At 36.8% G+C, this 20,143-nt stretch overlaps 1 protein-coding gene across 4 annotated transcripts in view; it reads left to right on the top strand.

Annotated features, from left to right (window-relative positions):
• Tomosyn (syntaxin-binding protein tomosyn) overlaps positions 1-20,143 on the top strand; it is a 488,765-nt gene that overhangs the window by 398,272 nt on the left and 70,350 nt on the right. For 3 of the 4 annotated variants that reach the window (XM_071693112.1, XM_071693111.1, XM_071693110.1), the window contains exons 15-18: positions 9,555-9,671; positions 11,491-11,610; positions 13,281-13,400; positions 18,652-18,852. In XM_071693112.1, the coding sequence (XP_071549213.1) occupies positions 9,555-9,671; positions 11,491-11,610; positions 13,281-13,400; positions 18,652-18,852 (558 nt within the window). Of the gene's footprint in view, positions 1-2,090; positions 2,194-9,554; positions 9,672-11,490; positions 11,611-13,280; positions 13,401-18,651; positions 18,853-20,143 lie in introns of all 4 variants that reach the window. The other variant, XM_071693113.1, reaches the window with a different exon arrangement.

Raw genomic sequence — 20,143 nt, 5'->3', positions numbered from 1 at the left:
GTTGCTAGTAAATGATTTTTGATATTTCTATCCAAAAGCGAACCAAGCATGGAGTGGGTTATTAGCCTTCATGAATTTTTTTCTAATAACTAATACATTTTGTTTTTATATGATGTTAATTGACTTTAGATTGCATTAGCTGCACCATGCACATATTTCTACCTAGGAAGAAGTGCACAGACTTTGTGTAGAAGAGGTTAAGTGTTATTTAAGGTTATGTACTTCATATCTAATCTTACTTAGATTATTTAAGATAAAGCTTTGATTTGAAAATTATGGAAAGTGCACTTTCAGTGGTTTATTTATCATTATTCGTGTTGCTTGCAGTACTCAACATGTATTTAGTTCTTTTTGGTAAGTTTCTCATCAGTGTGTAGGATATTTTAGCAGTGTTCTTGGAATTTAGTGTCTGTATAAATTTTAATGATTTTAATCACCATTCCCTGTTTCTGTCCCTTTACTGCTGCACTGTAGAAGGACATATCCAATTGCTCTTCCCCAGTTTCCACATCTTGTTGTACTACACCTAATCAAACTTCTACAACAACATCTTCTCCAAATTCCACCAACTCATCATCAAACATCACATGCACTGTAAATACCACCTCAACAACTGTTACAACATCTGTTTCAAACACAAATTGCAATGGAGACCGCAGTTGCCTTAAGTTTTTTAGAAGTCCATTCATTATCATTGGTAACTATTATAATAAGTGATGGTCTGGTTTGGTAGAATCTCTTGATAGCTTGAAGGAATGAGTGTCTTACTAAAAAGGCTGTAGTAGTTTTTGCTATCAGTAACAGCTGCTTGCTGAAAGATAGTTGACAGGAGTAAATAGTGTAGCTACAGACATTTTTGGAAGCATCTGTAAACATGAGTAGTTAGTTGATAAGCTGACAGTTGCCTCTCATTTGTAGTTTTATTGAAATTGTGCTAAAGAGCTTTTTAGGATACTTGTATATAACACATGTCTCATAGATAGATGTCATGCACTTGATTAATAAGTTCCAATTTTCATACCAGTTTCAAAATTACTAATCACATTTGATATACTTGAACACAAAGGACCCTGCTGTAAATCTCATCAACAATGGTTTTGATGGTTAACTTTTAGCCTTTTGCCAATGTTTACAACAAGCTCAGAAGGCAATAAAGTCTTTAGAATGGAACATGGAACTATAAGCAGTTGGCACTGGTTGTCATTAATTAATTTTTCATAGAAATGCCTGATAACTGGCTACAAAACATTAACAGAATGTCTGAACTTTAGAGTTTGTTGAAATAAAAAAGTTATTAACTACTTAAGTATACAGTGAACATGAATAGTATATGTTTTCTGTTTATGTCATAAATCAACAGCAGAACTCCTGTCTGCCATTCAGGGCTTCATATTTTGTTTCATTTTGTGCAACTAATTCTGATTGAATTCCTGTGCCTTCTGGTTATTGCCTCTTGAGAAAAAAATCACCTAATCTTGAATGAAAATGTGCTTGTTTTAGGTATTAGAGAATTGGAAGAAAATATGATTTAATCTGTGTTTTAGCACTCCACCTCACTAACAGCACAGGTTTATGACCCACTATTTCTTCCTTTTTTCAGAGCTTTTATTCTTTGTGGTAGATAAAACCTAATAAATGATTTAGGATTCCAACTGTTCTGAGTCAGTATTTTACATCTTATGGTAATTTGTTTGTTTTGTATATTGATTTTTAAGAACTTAGATGCAAATGACTGTAAATATGCAAGTATTGAAATCTTTATGTGCACTAAGATTGTATAAGAAACAGGGATGTACAGTTGTGACTCAGAATTTTGTTGCTTGAGTACAAGGGGGTCAGCGTGCATGAGAAGGAGCACAGCACAGGTTCACGAGGCAGCACTTAGGCCCTGGCCCAGCTGTGGCCTTCTTGGCCACCCTTGGCCTGGACCATTCGCCCCTCCCCCCCTCCCTGCTGCTCCACCAGACATATTCTGCTGGTTTTTGAAACATCGCTGCTGCTGCTGCTGCTGCAATATGTAACATCCATGGACAGTAGCAGCAGCAGTATGATCCTATGGCTGTATACTGAGGGGTGGGCATGTGTTCTAGCTGAACGGGGTGTGCCTGTCGCCTACGGGGGGAGGCCGGGCAGGCGGCATGCGTCGTTTGGGCAGCGAGCGAGGGGACAACATGCGGCGCTGCAGGAGCCAAGGTACTCGAGCGCGCCTGGTCAGGGCCTTCACCACCGCGGGCGGAGGGGGAGGGCTCACCACTACCCCAGAGGACCCCCCCTGCAGCCCCCCACCCACGCCGGGGGGGCCCCACTCAGCACCCTCCAGTGCTGGCAGTGTGGGTGGTGGCAGTGTTGGTGGTGGTGGTGGCAGCGGCAGCGGGAGTGGTGGTGGGTCGATGGCTGTGGCGCGGCTAGAGCAGAGGGCACTCTCTCTCTTACACACCAGGCACTACACCAGTTTTGGTAGTAACGTCACCTACTGTTAATCCTCCCTCCCTGGACCCTTGTAGACCAGCTCCATAACACCATCACACTGAACATTGTGGCATTGGGTGAACACTTTGTTTCATCAGGCATATGACCCCACCATATAGTCAAGTGTGATGGTGCCTGATGAGTTTTGAATATATCATTAGGGTATTGTAAAAGGTTTTCAGAACCAAGTCCCTTTTTGACTGTTTAGATTTGGAAAGTGTTAGATGTAGTGCTACAAATTTGTTGCAAGATATTACAAGGGGATACCACAAATACTTGGATATACCAATATCATAAGAGCCTTTTGTTTTGTTTTTTACAAAGGGCTGTTAGAAATATAGGTCATATCTTAAGGTTAAGTGCAAGTATCATAACTAGTTAAGGTATTGTTTGATTCTTGCACTTTGGATATCCTCTTTAATACCTTGAAACCTTATACTCGGATGTTTCATTTCTGTAGGATTGGCAGAGTCTTATTGTTCATGTTTTGCATTTACAAAAGTATTCAAGTTGGTATTATTTGTTGTATGCAGCTGTCAAATATATGCTGTGCTAGTGGTAAGCCTGAGTAATTTCTATATGAAACAATGTTAATTGCACTGCTAACTTCTCTGAACTATTAAAAAATATTTTCATTGACATAATTTCTCTCATAGGTATTAATACCATACAGTAGGGACAACAGGTATGAAACTCACATTGAAACTCATGCTTAGAAATCTTACATTGAAACTTAGTGCAAACTTCTGTCTCAGATCTTCGCAGACTTTCCTGCTTCAAGTTTCTGGTCTTGAAAATCTACGGTAACAACTAGTAGGCTATAAGGACTCTCTCTAATCTTGGTAGAATTGTCAGTGTCCCTCCCTCCCCCTGCCCCCTCTCACCTTGAGAACCTTTCACTTGTAGGTGACGTTTCTATGCTCTATAGAGTATTTCTGTGTATGCCTTCTTCATTTATGGCCTCTGCTCTATTTCAATTTAAAAACATTTTTGATCACTTGTATTTGCAGTCTTATGTAAATAAGTGTTTGATTTACTCTGTAATTATCTTTCTTACACTCTTAAGTAGTTTTGTAATCTGGGCTTTGTTATAGTAGACTGGCTGAATTTTTAAAAGAAGTTGAATGACAAATATGTTTATTTTTGAAACAGTAATATTTCCCTAAGACCCAGTGCATCGCGATAATGCAAGGGTTAACTTTTCTTATGTTTTAAAAGCTTACAGTTTCTTTAAACAGCCTTTTGATATGTGAAGTGGTACAGCATTGTGAACTTACTGTGAAGTTTCTGCAAGGCTGTGTGTATGTTTTCAAAAAAAAATGCAAAGAGTTTTGGAACTAACACAGCCATTGTAAGATTACTGTGAAAGTTCTGTAAGGCTTTATTTGTGTTTTATTAAAGTAAGATGGATGAGTCTTGTAGGATGATGAGCTCACTATGGCTAGTAACATCACATATAGTGATATAATCTTTGCTTAACTCACTCGTTGCATGAACCTCACTCAATCACTGCTCCCCACTCCGCTGTCCAACACTTATTATGATAAGATTGGAAGGTTGACAGGGTGATCAAAACCACCAAAGTGAAGCAATTTGCAACAAGTCATTCTTTTAGAAGATGATAAGTTTTGCCGTCTTGTTTATGAAGACGAAAACAAAGTTGCTAATTGTACCACAGTTTGATTATCAAGTAATGAGATCAAATATGGAGGTGCTGGTGCACGGCATAACTCAACTAAGTACATTCATTTTTGCCATTACTTTGCCTGATCTTTTTGTGGTCAGGGCAGCATTAAATGTTGGTGTATCTGGTTTTATGAGACAGTAGTTATTATGATCCATCTGACTTAGAGAACTTTAATTTTCTTTAGGTTCTCTCTTGCTGCTCCTGCACGTCCATATGTTACTAGAGTAAATATTATATATATATCTATATATATATATATATATATATATATATATATATATATATATATATATATATATATATATATATATTCATATATATAATAAGCATATGTATGCATATACTTATGTATATATATCTGTGTAATGTATATGCATAGGCATTTTTGTATATACAGCATACATGTATATGAGAATATGGAAATACATATGCATGTGTACAGTATGAACATGTGTTTGTGCCTATGCATACTCATTTGTATATATGTACATAAGTGAAATATATACTGTATATGTATGTGAGAATAATTTTGCCGTGTACGTTGTGTTTCTCACTTGAAGGTTATGACTTGTCAATGTGGAGACACACTGAGACAGCCTTTTGTAAAATTGTTGCATTTTGCCAAAGTGGTGCAATAAAATTGTAGACACCCCATATTATTATTCCTATTTTTATGGAATTATTAGACCTGTTGAAATTACTGTGTCTGTGTGCATGTCCTTCATATATATTCTTTTTGATAATTCATTACTCTCCAGTAGATATGCTCTACCTGATTTCTCCTTCATCTCTGTTTCCATTATTTCACCAACATAAATGATCAGTTATAAATATATAATTGGATGGACCTTAGGATAGAATACTGAAGTGTTTCCATGGCAGTTTTTATGTTTTTTTATTGTTTGTTTATTGTTCAGTGCAAGTTCATGGTTATAGGTACTAATATTGATCTTGTGTTCTAATTTTAAGAAATTTTTCCCTGAAACCCCCACTTGAAATCCTTTTTAATCACCATATTATTCTGTTTGTCAATGCTTAGAGTTCTTCATTTAATTACTTTGTCATTTCTGAAGATTCATCCATATGTAGTAATTATGCATCCATTACAGCTGTTGCCTGGGAGATTCTTTTCATAATAGTACTGAAAACCATCATGTTATTGTTCATGTAGCCTTGCGGCAATTGATTTGGTAAAAAATAACAAGATCATCATATATGTAAAGTGAGATAAGTCCTGCAAAATAATTTACAAGCATATTTTTTACCCTTTACTTTTGCAAAAAATGTAAGACTTATGTGTGATAATAACCTGTTTATCATCCATGGAGTACGATAGCTAACAGATTTATTCAGTAAAGAAAATTGGGACAGTAGCTGCATAGAAGTCTTTCATCAGTATCTTTAATACAAGGAGGGCTCAGTTTACAATAGGGATATGTTCCCAAGGATTGGATGCAAGGCACACAGTTGCTTCTCACAGTTTCTGTGTAGAGACTAGCCATGCAAGAATAAGCCATTATGATACATACCTCTTCTCTCAAACAGCCATGCTTTGGAATCCTTTTCTTCCTTTTGTCTTTCCCCTTCATTTAACCTTTCTGCCTTTGAGTCAGGTCTACTAACACTTCTGGAACCCTGATTAATTTCTACTCTCTTTTCCCCTCACTTTATGTCTTTCTCCCAAGATGGCCTTTGATTAGGGCATACTTTGCCCTTACCATGTCAGTCACTGAGAGAAAAAAAAGAAAATTAACATCCAAACATAAAATCAGGGAAACCCATGGACCTACCTATGATCATGAGCTTATAAGCAGTATCAAACCCTCTAAGCAACTGTGATTTAATCAAGAGTGATAGCGTAACGCCCTATACTCTCATGAGTGTCATTTAACATTCCATCTGGACATATTTAAATGCCTACATTTGCTGTCAATGCAGTAGTTAATGGGAGAGGGGCAAACACAAACATTTTTACCTCAGCTTTAGGATACAAACTAAATGATATTTTGGTATGATAGAATATGCATGAGTACACAAGCTTTAAATCATTGGTTTCCTTCATTGTTAAAATAATTGTTTGTATACATTAAAGATAAATACAGTACTGAGTACTGTCATAAGTCAATACAAGGTATTTTAATTCTGAAGTTTCATAAGTCTTAAACATTGGAACTCAAAGTGTTGTAATTTGAGGCCTCTTGGTATCTGTGATAAGTTGCATGATTTCATAGATATTATAATCTACATGCTTTCATAGAATCCAGTTCTTCAACATTAAGATTGTGATATGTAATACAAGATCAGTATTCAGTATCCTGTGAATCATGGACGAGAATTTAAGCACTTTACTTTGAATGTGTGGACTGTCAAGACTGCAACATCAGATTCTCTTGTTTCTTCTGTACCTGATAGAACTTAGTTGTCTGTCATCATTGCAACATGCTTCAGATATTGCTCTATGGATTGATTAAACTAGATGTAATCCATTGAACAATATGATATGACCACTTTTAGAATATAGTATAATCTTTTTGGGGGCATTTTGATATTTGTTATGAGATTTGATATATTGAAGTTTTTCTATATTATATATGTTAATAATACACTTGATGTCTGAAGTTTGATAACCTAAGGCTGAGCAGTTCCTGGATTACAGAATGTTCTGGATTACGAATACCATTATTGCCATGGGGATCTGAGAGTAGATCATTTGAATTATAGCATAACCTTTGGAGTTTTATTTTCTCATTATTACGTTGTGTAAGTTTTAAACCATACAACTTCTGCCTTGAGTCTGACCCCAATAGGTACAGTTTAGACTAATTTTGTCACAAGTGATTGAGCAGAAGTTGAAGTGGTGGAGGTTAAGGTTGAATAATGTGAGTTTCATTTTACTGTGCGAAGCAGGAGGCAGGTTCTGCATTTGATCCATTGCAGGAGTTGATCAGGATGTGCTTGCTTTGAGGATTAGTGAAACTCCTCTCAGGCACAGCTACATAATGAAGTTGCTTTAGTGAAGGGGCTGGTGTTGCTGTACCTTGGCTCTTACAGTATTTTGACAAGTCCATAATCTCTTGCATAGTTATCTATTTTGTGTGATTAGCTGTGCTTAGTAATTCAAAACAGAGCAAACAGTAGAGTGTGGCAATGTGCAGATGCTTGGGCAACACCCAGACGAGAGTGGCAAGTTCTCCAAACATGAGCGCCAGTGCCCTCATAAGTGCTGGATTATGAGAGATGCCAGGGTTTGGAAAACCATACTAGAAATAACAGTGTAGGCTAGGATCCTGACAATCAAATTGTGTACTTAAATATGTCCATACAATAGATTCTAGGGTAATTATACTTTGCTTTTAGACACGTTATCAAATTTCTTATATATATAGACACCCAAGATACAAACTATTTATTCCAAGATATGATTAGTAAAGCAAGTGTTTTTACATTACATTCTCAGCTCATCTCATATCATATTCTTACTTACATAAATCTCATGTGTGCTGGAATGAAGGAGATATGAAAACCATAAAATTTCCTTTTATTTATTTTGGAATGAGTTATTACATTTATGTCATTCTTTGCCTTAATATGAAGAAATCTTTAATAAGTGTGATATTATTATATCTGTTACACAGAATCTGATGTTTTGGTCTTGTCTTTCCCTGATAATGACTGCACAGTATATATTTTGTTCTTTTGGTCTGCACTTTTGACTGAATTTGGAGGAAGATGAGTGTAATCCAGAAATATTTTAACAGTGATTAAGTTATCTATAAAATGCTTTAGTTGCATGAAATAACTTGCCTTAGTTTAAAAACAGTTGTTCAGTCCTCTGGAGTCCATGGTTTAGTTGTTGATTACCCTTATCTTCTCAAAATATTTAGTTTTTCCTTTGTTAGTTAAGATGTATATAAATGTTGAGTGCTGTTAATGTTAGGTAAAGATGTATAGTGACATGAATATATATATATATATATATATATATATATATATGTTAGCTCAGTTACATTCCTTAGATATGAATTGATTTTGCACATACTGTTTGAAGTTTTTGATAAAACCCGTGAAATCCTGTTTAAGTCTTAAGCAAGAAAAATGATCAATGGTTCGTGTGATTTAGCGATAAAAAGATATCTTTTTGAAAAGTCTTTAATCTTTGATTGTTTTAGAATGTATAATTGGGAAATCAGTAAATGTGATTGTTGTTTATCATGAAAATCAGACCAGATTGTCACTGTTTTTTAGGATACCTAAAACAAGAATGGTTTGGCTTCCAAAAGTTTGGCATAGCAAAAAGTGACCATTTTCTTTTAGAATGCTTCTCATAGGAATGTTATAGTTTATCAGGTGTGGCATACCATGATGATTACCATTTAACTGAAAGCACTGACGAAGTGTCATACCAAATTAAATTACTGACAAATTATCACACAAAATTTATTTAAAGCATTGGAGTTGCCTGGAATACTTGCCACATTTTGACATAATGTTTATGCTGATACTGTGCATCTCAGTAAGGATTGATGAGAGTATTTCTGCAGCAAATTGGGGAGTAGCAGATAAGTTTTTCATTGGTCTTTTATTATAAGGATATATATCACTTTATATAGTAGTATACTGTACGTATTATTATCTACCAAATCCCCAAATGTAAAAAGTTCCTTATTATATTCCCAAAACCACCAGAGGGACTGTGGATGTTTTAATATTGAGCTATACATTGAAATGGCTCTCTGAGAAAGATACAGAATTAACCTAACATGATAGCAGCATGGCTCTTTTGTTAGCATTTTGTGTTAAGACAATTGGCAGATACAAACTAATCGTAACATGACAGCAGCATGGCTCTTATGTTAGTAATGCGCGTTAAGACAACTGGCAAGTTACTTGGCTGTCATCTACTGTATGAGAGATGTTCAGAATGCATGCAATGTGACCTGATTTCTGTGTTGTGGCTTTGGCTATATAGTTGTAATGGCTCTAAGGGCTATGTTATGGCTATTATTGACATGGCTAGAAATAAAGGTTTGTCTTGATGTCTGAGAGATGTGGCTGATGTCTTGATGTTTGAGAGATATGGCTAGATGTTGCTATGGTATTGTTTTAGATAGCTGATTTGTGAAAATGCAGTAAGAGAAGAGCTTTTTAACTTTAACAGCTTACATTACTATTTGCTTTGCCAATAAATGCCTCATAATGATAATATAACTTTCATATAAGATGAATTATTTGTCATGTATATCCAGACTTCCTTTTTTGGTATACAGCAGTTCTATAAATTTGATACTGGCATATAAAGTCAAATAATATTTTAGTATTAACAATAATTTTTTTTCCTACATCATGTGTATGTTCTAATCTATGCTTTTTATCCTCACACCCACCCTTGGAACTCTAGACAAACTAGATGGTTCCTTCAGTCGTTCCCGTTCATCTAGTATCAGCAGTCTTGAAAATATTAGTAGTGAGGCGATACAATGTTTGGCCTTTGCAGATTCTTATACAAGAAAAAATGGTAAGTTCCCCTTAAAAGTTAATTCAAGATACCATACGCATTCTTTTGTTATGTGTTGTATATTTTATTATATATTGAAGTATATTCTGTATGGTTATTCTTTTTTTTTTGTTATATGTGATACTGCCCATGTGTATACTTCATTTGAGCAAGGGATTTCCACAAAAGGAAAAGATGTAAACCCTCCCTTGGCTATGGTTTTCCCCTAGCTCACTGTACATCTTCAGTGTCTTTTGAGAATTCTAGTTTTTCCTGTCTATTTTAGAGGGTCTTGTCTATTATTTGTCTGCAATCACCAGCATAACTGCTATTTATGCTTTTTTGCATTTGCATTTGCATTCACTTGGTGAATGTTCCAGTGCTTTTGTAAACTGCTTTCTAGCTGGATTAACTTTTTCCATGAGAAACAATAATAGAGGATGCCAAATTGATTAGGTTTTATTCTGTTACTAATTCATGTCTTTGAAATTGTGTGTTAGATTACAACTGAGCATGGGATTTATCTTGTGAAGCCAGGACTCATTAGCAACCAGATGTGGAGGCAGCTCCTATTACCCTTAAATGGATGTCTTGATATTGATTACTAGTAAGTGAAGACAGCAGTGAAGGTGCTGTTAAGCATAATTTAATATTACTATTTCTATCCAGGGTCATCTCATTCCACAAGCTGTGAGAGATTCTACTGGCTTTTTTGGGGTTAGAAACCTCTTACCTCTCTCTGTTGCACTGTCACCAGCTCCGCATTCATGATGGAAGTGTCCACAAAAAGGGAAGAAAAAAAGGAAAATTGGTATCAGTGAGAATGAAAAAGCTCTAATATCAAGGAATTTTTAGAAATGAGAGTCAATAGGGCTCATTTACAGAGAGGAATTGCAAAGAAACTTTTCTGGTCCAACAGAGAAGTTCCTATTTATCGTTAAGCTGAGACAGCAGTTTAATACATACAAAAGCATCAGACGTAAGAAAAAAGTCAATAATGCCTTTCATAGTAAAAAAAGTGAACAGAAGACAAAAGCTGTAAAGCAAAAATTATTACTTTCATGCCTATTAGTCATACCATTTTGGTGTCTGATTGAAAAAAGAATGCTAGAAAGTGGTTTTGAAGTAACTGTTTACACTGTTTACACTGTTCCCTTCAGAAATGTCTTGCCTAACTCATAAACTAATAATTTAGGGAGTAATCAAAATGTAGATATAGTGGTTATTGTTAGTTTGGAATGATAATATTAGTGTTCAAGGTATATGTGATAAAAGTGATGGCAGAGTGCAGCACCAAGTAGAACAAGTTGTTGTTAGAAGTAAGCATCCAGGAGTGGAACTTCAAGGTGTAACACCACCATTAATTTCCATGCACCTGAAAGTACTAGACTGCCGAATCAGTTGGAGTTAAGGCATTCAGGCTTTATCTTTAGACCCTTGTGAAATGTTAGAGACATGGTATGGGTTTTAAACATTGTGTATCCTTGTTGTAATGATCCATTTACTTAATACATCCTAAACTGCAGTAAACCTACTCATTGTGTTCTGTCCCACATTCATCTCCAACTCTAGGATCACATTTGTACTTAGCAAGCAAAAAGGCCAAAATTAGAAACTGCCCATGTGCAGGCAGAAATACTGCATAGTCAGGCTCACAAATAGACTAAGCCATTCACCATGAATTCATCTTAGTTTTTGAGAAGCAGATTTTTTTTTACATTGGATAGAGTGTGATGAATGAATGATGCTTATATGAGATGATATAGAAGTCTTACATAAGATCATTAGAGCAGACTTGTATATGCAAAACAATTTCATATGCCTGATTTGCATTTTTCAGATACTCAGATGGCTCCAACGCTATGGGTCGGCACAAGTCTAGGTTCCGTCATACAGGTGACGGTATCTATACCATCACAGGAAACAAGAGCAACAACACCAGCATCAGTAACGCCAAGTGGTAAGATTTATACAGTTAGTTCCTGCAAGTTGTGTTCCCAAAGTCCACCTGTCTGAGGTTACGCCATGAGTGAAAAATCACTGTTGGCAAGGCTGTATTAATAGGGGACAGTTCCATCAGGACTTTTCTTTACAAAGGCATTTGCATACCCCCGCTAGTGGAAACAGCACAACCTTAGGCTGTGGGAGCCTTTAGACTGAAATCCTGGGTAACACCAAGACTCTTTTATAGACAGAGGTCCTGGGGAAATTATAAATAGAATAAATGCAGTTTCTGCAAGAAGTATTTTCGTGTAATATTGCAGGGTAGGTGTTGATAGTATGTACAGAGGATTGTTGATTTAGTGTAAGGTAGCAATTTAGTTTTGTGTAATTCTGGATGTTGACTGTGAAATCTATATGTTATCTTTGTCATATTTATCGTCTCATCACTGATACAGGATAGATTCATTGGAGAGCCATGCTGTTGGCAGTTGCAGCTTTGACAAAGCATTGCTGATTTAGTGTAAGATAGTGATATTTTTCATATGGACATTGCAGGTTTTTTCCTATTTTAGGTCATACTTGATCTATGTTTCCTGCTTTTGCGAGGAATTTCAAGGAACAGATGAAGAAAGGCCACATCTACTCAAATCCATTCTATAGCTGTCTTGTGTAATGCACCGAAACCACAGCTCCCTTTCCACATCCAGGCCCCATAGAACTTTCCATGGTTTACCATGGAAACTTCACATGCTTTGTTTCAGTCCATTAACAGCATGTCAGCCCCAGCATACTACATCATTCAAATTTACTCTATCTCATGCATGCCATTCACCCTCCTGCATGTTCAGGCCCTGTCACTCAAAATCTTTTTCACTACATCCTTCCACCTCCAATTTGGTCTCTGACTTCTTATTTCCTCCACCTTTGACACATATATCCTCTTTGTCAACCTTTACTCACTCATTCATTCTCTCCATATGTCCAGACCATTTCAACACAACTTCTTCTGCTCTCTCAACCACACATCTCTCTTACCCTTTCATTGCTTATTCAATCAAACCACCTCACACCACATATTGTCCTCAAACATTTCATTTCCAACACATCCATACTATGCACAACCCTATCAATAGCTCATGCCTCGCATCCTTAGAAGGAAAATTCCTTACTTGGCTCTTTGCTCTCTTCCCTCTTTTGGAGAGTAATACAATGAGGGAGGATTTCCAGCCACCTACTCCCACCCCTCATAGTCACTTTCTATGACATATAGAGAATACATTGGCAACATTCTTTCTCCCCAATCCCCAAGGATAATATATATTCATGTTTGGGTAATTTCCTATTCATGCGTGCTGTCTGCATATACTATAAAAGTAGTTCTGTGCTTCTTTTTAACAGATTTCTTGTTTAATTTCATGCTATGCCCTCTCATTGCTGTATCCCTACATCTCCTGAAGAACTGTTCACTGTCTGCATCATCAGTCTGTTTTAAAAACTTAAAGGTTGTGATCAGGTCACCCCTCACTCTTCACTCCTCCAAGATGAGCGGGTATAAAGTTTGTGGTTATAGATCTTGGGAAGGGAAGCTTTATAGCTGAGTGATGAATTGGCTAAAGATGAACTTTTTAGCAGCAGCAACTAAACTCTAAGTGAAAAGATATTTCTTACTACTAACTGATATTTCAGGTACCATCTTTCGGTTGAAGGGCTCTGTGCTTGCCATGTCTTTCTTGGATTGCAATGGAGCTCTCATACCATATCAGTATGAATCATGGAAGGAATCCAAAAGGGACAGGAAATTAGAACGTAAGTTACCATAGCTTTGTCAACATGATGGTTTATAAGATATTAAAAATGTATAGTCAAGCATATTGTTTTTTATTCTCTAGTGAGATATTTCCTAGATTTAGGACGAATTTTAAGGAGGATCACTTAATACTCAGGCTGAAGAGTGTATTTTTGACAACCCACCTTAAGGAGCTGTATTTGATATCAAAAGAAAGAGTTGGCAGGTAATTTGTCATGAAATATTGCATTTACATTAAAGAGCATATTCATGTACATTTTTGAAACATCATTAACATTTCCCTCAGACTTATTCCTCCCTTCATCTTGCATAAGAAAATAGAAAAAGATCATAATTCTACTAAAGTGTATCTGTCTATAGCCAGTCTGCCGACATATATTCTTTATGAAGTGACCCTTTCTCAGAATGTAATGTTAGTCACATGGTCCTTAATTATTAATTTTTTTCTTTTTGCTTTATATCTGTTCCCATGAATTAGAATTTTTTGCAACACATACAAAGATCTTCCTCTTTTCAATGACAATAATTTTTTTGGCTCAGTCCCTTTGCCCCAGGAAGCAACAGTGATGTGATGTTCTGCTAAGGGTTGCATGAAAGCTTAGCAGTTGTTTGTAGATTTAGGGAAAAATTCAAAGGACCGGAGTTAGGTGAGTTTTATCAGTACTAGGTGTGAAATGTTATCCATTAATTCTTTTTTTTACTTGCTTATTTGTACATACTGTGTTTTTATCTGCTTTTCAAATAACATTTTACTTTTTTGGAGGGGGCTTCATAGACAGGAAGATATCTATTTACTTACTTATTCCCCAAGAGTCCTTGCTACCTTTATGAGGCTCCTCCAGTGCTTAGAAAACTGATCAGGACCCTAGGTCATGAAGTTTAGTGATGTTTTGTTTCCATATATGTCCAGAGAGTATCGGACAATTAGGTAATAAGTGCTGTGTCTTTGTGGTCATAGTTGCTTCATGGACGTGAAAGGTCTTGGGTTTCATTTGAATTGGTGTTTATAGTGTTGTAGGGGATGTTTAAAGTCCAGAATGTAGATGGGGAAGTGTGATTCGTGTTTGTCTGGGGAATGTGGCTCCTGGGTGTATATCTGTTGGAGATTGAGACTGAGTTGGAAGTGTGGTTTTTAGTGTTTGTTGGATTATTTCAGTGGGTATGTGTTTTATCAGGGCATCCCGGGCCTGGTGATGCATCTTCCTCCTCTTCCTCACAGGCCACTAACCCATGACCATATGCCAGACATACATGTACATTTTTTGTGTGTGTGTGTGTGTATGTGTGTTTGTTGATATATTAGTAATTTCTACCCTCACACAAGAAGATACAGTAGAAATGATAAACAATATAACAACTGTTTTCTACGACATGTGCTTTGAAGAATGTATGTGAGAAATACTTAGAAAAGCAAATGGATCTGTATGTAGCATTTATGGATCTGGAGAAGGCATATGATAGAGTTGATAGAGATGCTCTGTGGAAGGTATTAAGAATATATGGTGTGGAAGGCAAGTTGTTAGAAGCAGTGAAAAGTTTTTATCGAGGATGTAAGGCATGTGTACGTGTAGGAAGAGAGGAAAGTGATTGGCTCTCAGTGAATGTAGGTTTGCGGCAGGGGTGTGTGATGTCTCCATGGTTGTTTAATTTGTTAATGGATGGGGTTGTTAGGGAGGTGAATGCAAGAGTTTTGGAAAGAGGGGCAAGTATGAAGTCTGTTGTGGATGAGAGAGCTTGGGAAGTGAGTCAGTTGTTGTTCGCTGATGATACAGCGCTGGTGGCTAATTCATGTGAGAAACTGCAGAAGCTAGTGACTGAGTTTGGTAAAGTGTGTGAAAGAAGAAAGTTAAGAGTAAATGTGAATAAGAGCAAGGTTATTAGGTACAGTAGGGTTGAGGGTCAAGTTAATTGGGAGGTAAGTATGAATGGAGAAAAAGTGGAGGAAGTAAAGTGTTTTAGATATCTGGGAGTGGATCTGGCAGCGGATGGAACCATGGAAGTGGAAGTGGATCATAGGGTGGGGGAGGGGGCGAAAATCCTGGGAGCCTTGAAGAATGTGTGGAAGTCGAGAACATTATCTCGGAAAGCAAAAATGGGTATGTTTGAAGGAATAGTGGTTCCAACAATGTTGTATGGTTGCGAGGCGTGGACTATGGATAGAGTTGTGTGCAGGAGGATGGATGTGCTGGAAATGAGATGTTTGAGGACAATGTGTGGTGTGAGGTGGTTTGATTGAGTAAGTAATGTAAGGGTAAGAGAGATGTGTAGAAATAAAAAGAGCGTGGTTGAGAGAGCAGAAGAGGGTGTTTTGAAATGGTTTGGGCACATGGAGAGAATGAGTGAGGAAAGATTGACCAAGAGGATACATGTTGGAGGTGGAGGGAACGAGGAGAAGTGGGAGACCAAATTGGAGGTGGAAAGATGGAGTGAAAAAGATTTTGTGTGATTGGGGCCTGAACATGCAGGAGGGTGAAAGGAGGGCAAGGAATAGAGTGAATTGGATTGATGTGGTATACAGGGGTTGACGTGCTGTCAGTGGATTGAATCAGGGCATGTGAAGCGTCTGGGGTAAACCATGGAAAGTTGTGTGGGGCCTGGATGTGGAAAGGGAGCTGTGGTTACGGGCATTATTGCATGACAGCTAGAGACTGAGTGTGAATGAATGGGGCCTTTGTTGTCTTTTCCTAGTGCTACCTCGCACACATGAGGGGGAGGGGGATGGTATTCCATGTGTGGCGAGGTGGCGATGGGAATGAATAAAGGCAGACAGTGTGAATTGTGTGCATGGGTATATATGTATGTGTCTATGTGTGTATATATATATGTGTACATTGAGATGTATAGGTATGTATAGTTGCGTGTGGACGTGTATGTATATACATTGTGTATGGGGTGGGATGGGCCATCTCTTTCGTCTGTTGCCTGCTCTACCTCGCAAACGCGGGAGACAGCGACAAAAAAAAAAAAAAATTGTTTTCATACACTGAACAAATCTAGGTTAGTGCTCTAGTCTTAGTTAATGAGCAATATGTGTTCTTGGAGAGGTGTTCATTCAGCGAATTCTCATTTAACAGATTCCATTTTCAAGAGGATCCCATTTTAAAGGCTGAGATGCATTCCATCCCAAAAATTTCCAGCCTTGAAACCCTTGTAAATTGAAATTTGCTGTAGTGTAAAGAATGTAGACCCAATTTTTAACATAGTTTTATTATATTGTACTCATTAGAGCCAAAGATCAGCGATGCTTGTAGCAGCCCAGCATTATGGGTTGGAGTTTGAGATGATTAATGGGTGGAAAGGACAGAAGCATTAGCGGATGGAAGGGACAGAAGCATCCAGTCTCTCTGGAGAATCATCTCGGACCAATGAACTCCTCTTTGTGAATTACAGTACTCTAATTAGAAATTAGGTAACAACTGTGCCTGATTTTCTCATCATGTAACCCAGGGTGTGATGGAAGATTTTGGCAACAAATGATTGGTAAAAAGGTACAATACTACCAGGAAGAAAAAAAATCAATATCCTCCAATTGCCAGCCAATTACTCTCAAATTTCAAATATGATTAGTGTTCTGTATCTAAATATATTCATGTTATGAACCACCACTGTTTTGCTTGAAATGATAGTACCATATAGTATGAAAACGGTCAGTGTAAAGAATCACCACCTCCACATCTTCCTAGAAATTTATTAGAATGGCATCAAACAAAAAAATATGAATGCTTAGTGAGGAAACTAGAAAGCCTATTTAATGCATTACCAGAGAACAAAGAAATTTTCATGGAAGACTTCAGAAATATTTAAATGAATGCTAAGCTCATGGATAAAGACTACCAGATGAGCCTAGAGTAGGTAATTCTGCAAGGGGAGTAGCCACTAAAAAAGTAACTTCATACAAGACACATGATTTGTATTGAGTGGAGGAATGGCAATCAAAGGAAACAACAGTATCTAACAAACAGGTTGTGCAGTAAGCAGTCCCCACTAGCCCAGCCATCATGGCAAAATCTCATCCTAGATACATTAAGCTGTGAAGGTACTCTCATCAAGACCTATCTGATCTGTCCATGTCTACCCATCCCTCCTCATTCAATAGTGAACCAGACCAGCACCAAGGTATTGATATGACTTTCTGTGTATTTTCTCTTACTTTTGAATGCAATTCTCTCATCTCATAGGGAAAAAGAAAATAATTTCTCATTTTTATTCACTGTATCAGTCATAAGTGTTTTGTGGTTTAATCAATGTACTCCATGTTCTGCAAAATTCGATGCCTTAAAGCACTAAGGATACTAAACTGGATGTTAAGCAAATGCTCATTAAGCAAGGCCTATCTGTGATCAAAATCATAATCATCATACTTGTTTAATACAGAATGCTTTCTTATTATATTGATTATTGAACAAACAATATAGCAATTAATCAAAATCTATGTTGTTCATTTATCACTAGCTGCGTATACCATATCTTTTTGTTTCATAACAGGGTTAACCATTTTTACCATAACATCACATTTTATGATATCCTTTGGAAATATAAATGATACTCCAAACAATAAAAGTATCTTCGAATATTCCGTCACCATAGTTCATTTGCTTGTATTAATCACTGAATCTTTTTTTCCCTTGCTTGAACACGCCTTGGCCATACTGAATATTTCATTCATTCAAGAATGAATTTTTTGCTTAGATGTTTTGCTGTAGGCCTTGGTATTACTGCAGAAATTAGACAGAATTCTAGCAGCAATCAAAGACTAAAAACAAGGGTAATTGACTAGACTGTCATAACAGTAACTGGTGTCAAAACATTAAATTTGCTCAAGTAAAGCCATGTTGGGCTTGTACATACATAGGAGAGGAGAGGTGTACTTCATCCACTTGTTAGAGCTGCAGCCTTTCTTAGTAGTTTTAGCTAGTTCCTTTCTCTCATTTGCTCTCAAACACTTACTTTGCAAAGCTGATTCTTTATTGTTGACTATCCATAAATTGTTAGTATAAAATCACTTTCTTTGATGTCAGTTTTTTGTTGATTCTATTTTAAAGATAGAATTTCTTTTCAAGTAATTTGTCTTTATTCATTTCTTTCTTTTTATTAATTTCTTTCATTTTCTTAGAGTCAAATCCCTTTCCAAGACATTATTCTTATTTTATTGAAAATTTTCCTCATCTGCCAACTCATGAATACAGATGCAGAAATTTAATACTTAAGATCATATATGATACTGTAGTAATTTGCCTATTCCTTTTTCAGGAACTCCTACAAAGTCTTTAGTAGACAACAGAATGTCTCCCACAAACTCTGGAGAACAAACCTGGGGAGACAGACAGTTTGTTGTGATTTCAACAGAGAAGGTTGCCAGGGTGGTTGCGTTACCGTCTCAGAATTGTGTGTACAAACAGATCATCACAGAGGTGTCCTTTGTTGTTAAAGCAGAAATAATTCAAATAAAAGGTTAGTGTCATAGATGCATGGCCTTAGAATTTTTTCTCTTATAGTGAGAAGCAAATAATTTTTTCTTTCTTGAAGTACATTTAATTAAAAAGGAATTCTCAAAAATAGCACCAAAGCCTTGACAGAACTTACAAGTTACTTACATTGCACCAGCTGCAGTTCTATACTTACACTTGTGCCCATTTGTTTACTTTGTCCTTATTCTTTCAGCATGGATGAACCAATTCCACAATCTTGTCATCCTGTTTTTTATTAACATTTAAACAGTTCATTTCTCTGTATCCATTTTATTTACTGTTCCACGTCTTACATCTCACCCACCTGCAGTTTGCCAGCCAACCAGTTTTCAGTAGCTGTATATGTATAAATTTGCTTTACATCTCCACAAGCAACAGTCTTTGCACTTTAATTCAGTAACTACAATTTTTCTTAATTGTCAGAGATTTATTTGAGTATGAGCTGCTTAGGTTAAAGACAGGGCGTTTGAGTGAATAATTTTCAGAAATATGTCCTTGTTAAGGTAAAATTTTCAGTATTGATGATACTTCCTTCATTCTCAAGTACACAAATCTCATCCTGATCTTTTATGTTTGTTACCTATCTACAGAGACACATTTAAACTAAAACAAAGTCTAAAGAAGCTCATAAAGTAGAACACTATCTTTTTCCTCAGGTCTTAGGTTTTCAATATAGAGAGAGAGTGCCCCCTCCAAAACCCCCAGAAACCTACCAGTCATATGATAAGTGTAGCTTATTTAGCAAATCAGGAGGGTGAGTGGCTGTCAGTGAAAGTGGGTTTGTGTCAAGGATGTGTGGTGTCACCATGATTGTATAATTTGTTTTTGGATTAGTTGTTGAGGGAGGTGAATGAAGGGCCTTAGAGGAAGAGTCTGGGCTAGGGTATGCTTAGGGTGGGGTGGAGGGGATGGAAAGTGATTTGATTGCTGTTTGCATATGACAGCTCTGCCAATTGACTCCAGACAAAAAGTACAGAAGCTAGTTACAGAGCTTAGGGAGTGCATGAAAGGAGGAAGTTGAGGGTAAATGTGAAGAAAAGTGAGGTAATGATGTGCAGTACTGGGAAGAGATAGGATAATTTCAGATATTTTTTAAATGTGGAGTACCTGGTGGAAATGGACTGCTTAAGCTCTCTGGGAATGAACATGACACCTGAAGTGAGCCATATGGCAGTAAAGGGTGCAAAGGTCCTAGGTGCAATGAGGTTTGTGTAGAAGGAGTTCATTTTCTGTCTGAGCAAACATTGTTGTGTGTGGAGTTATCTTTGTCCCAT

Source organism: Panulirus ornatus, chromosome 55 (genome assembly GCF_036320965.1).
Source record: "Panulirus ornatus isolate Po-2019 chromosome 55, ASM3632096v1, whole genome shotgun sequence".
Classification (NCBI taxonomy): domain Eukaryota; kingdom Metazoa; phylum Arthropoda; class Malacostraca; order Decapoda; family Palinuridae; genus Panulirus; species Panulirus ornatus.
This window is presented reverse-complemented; position numbering and strand designations above follow the sequence as displayed.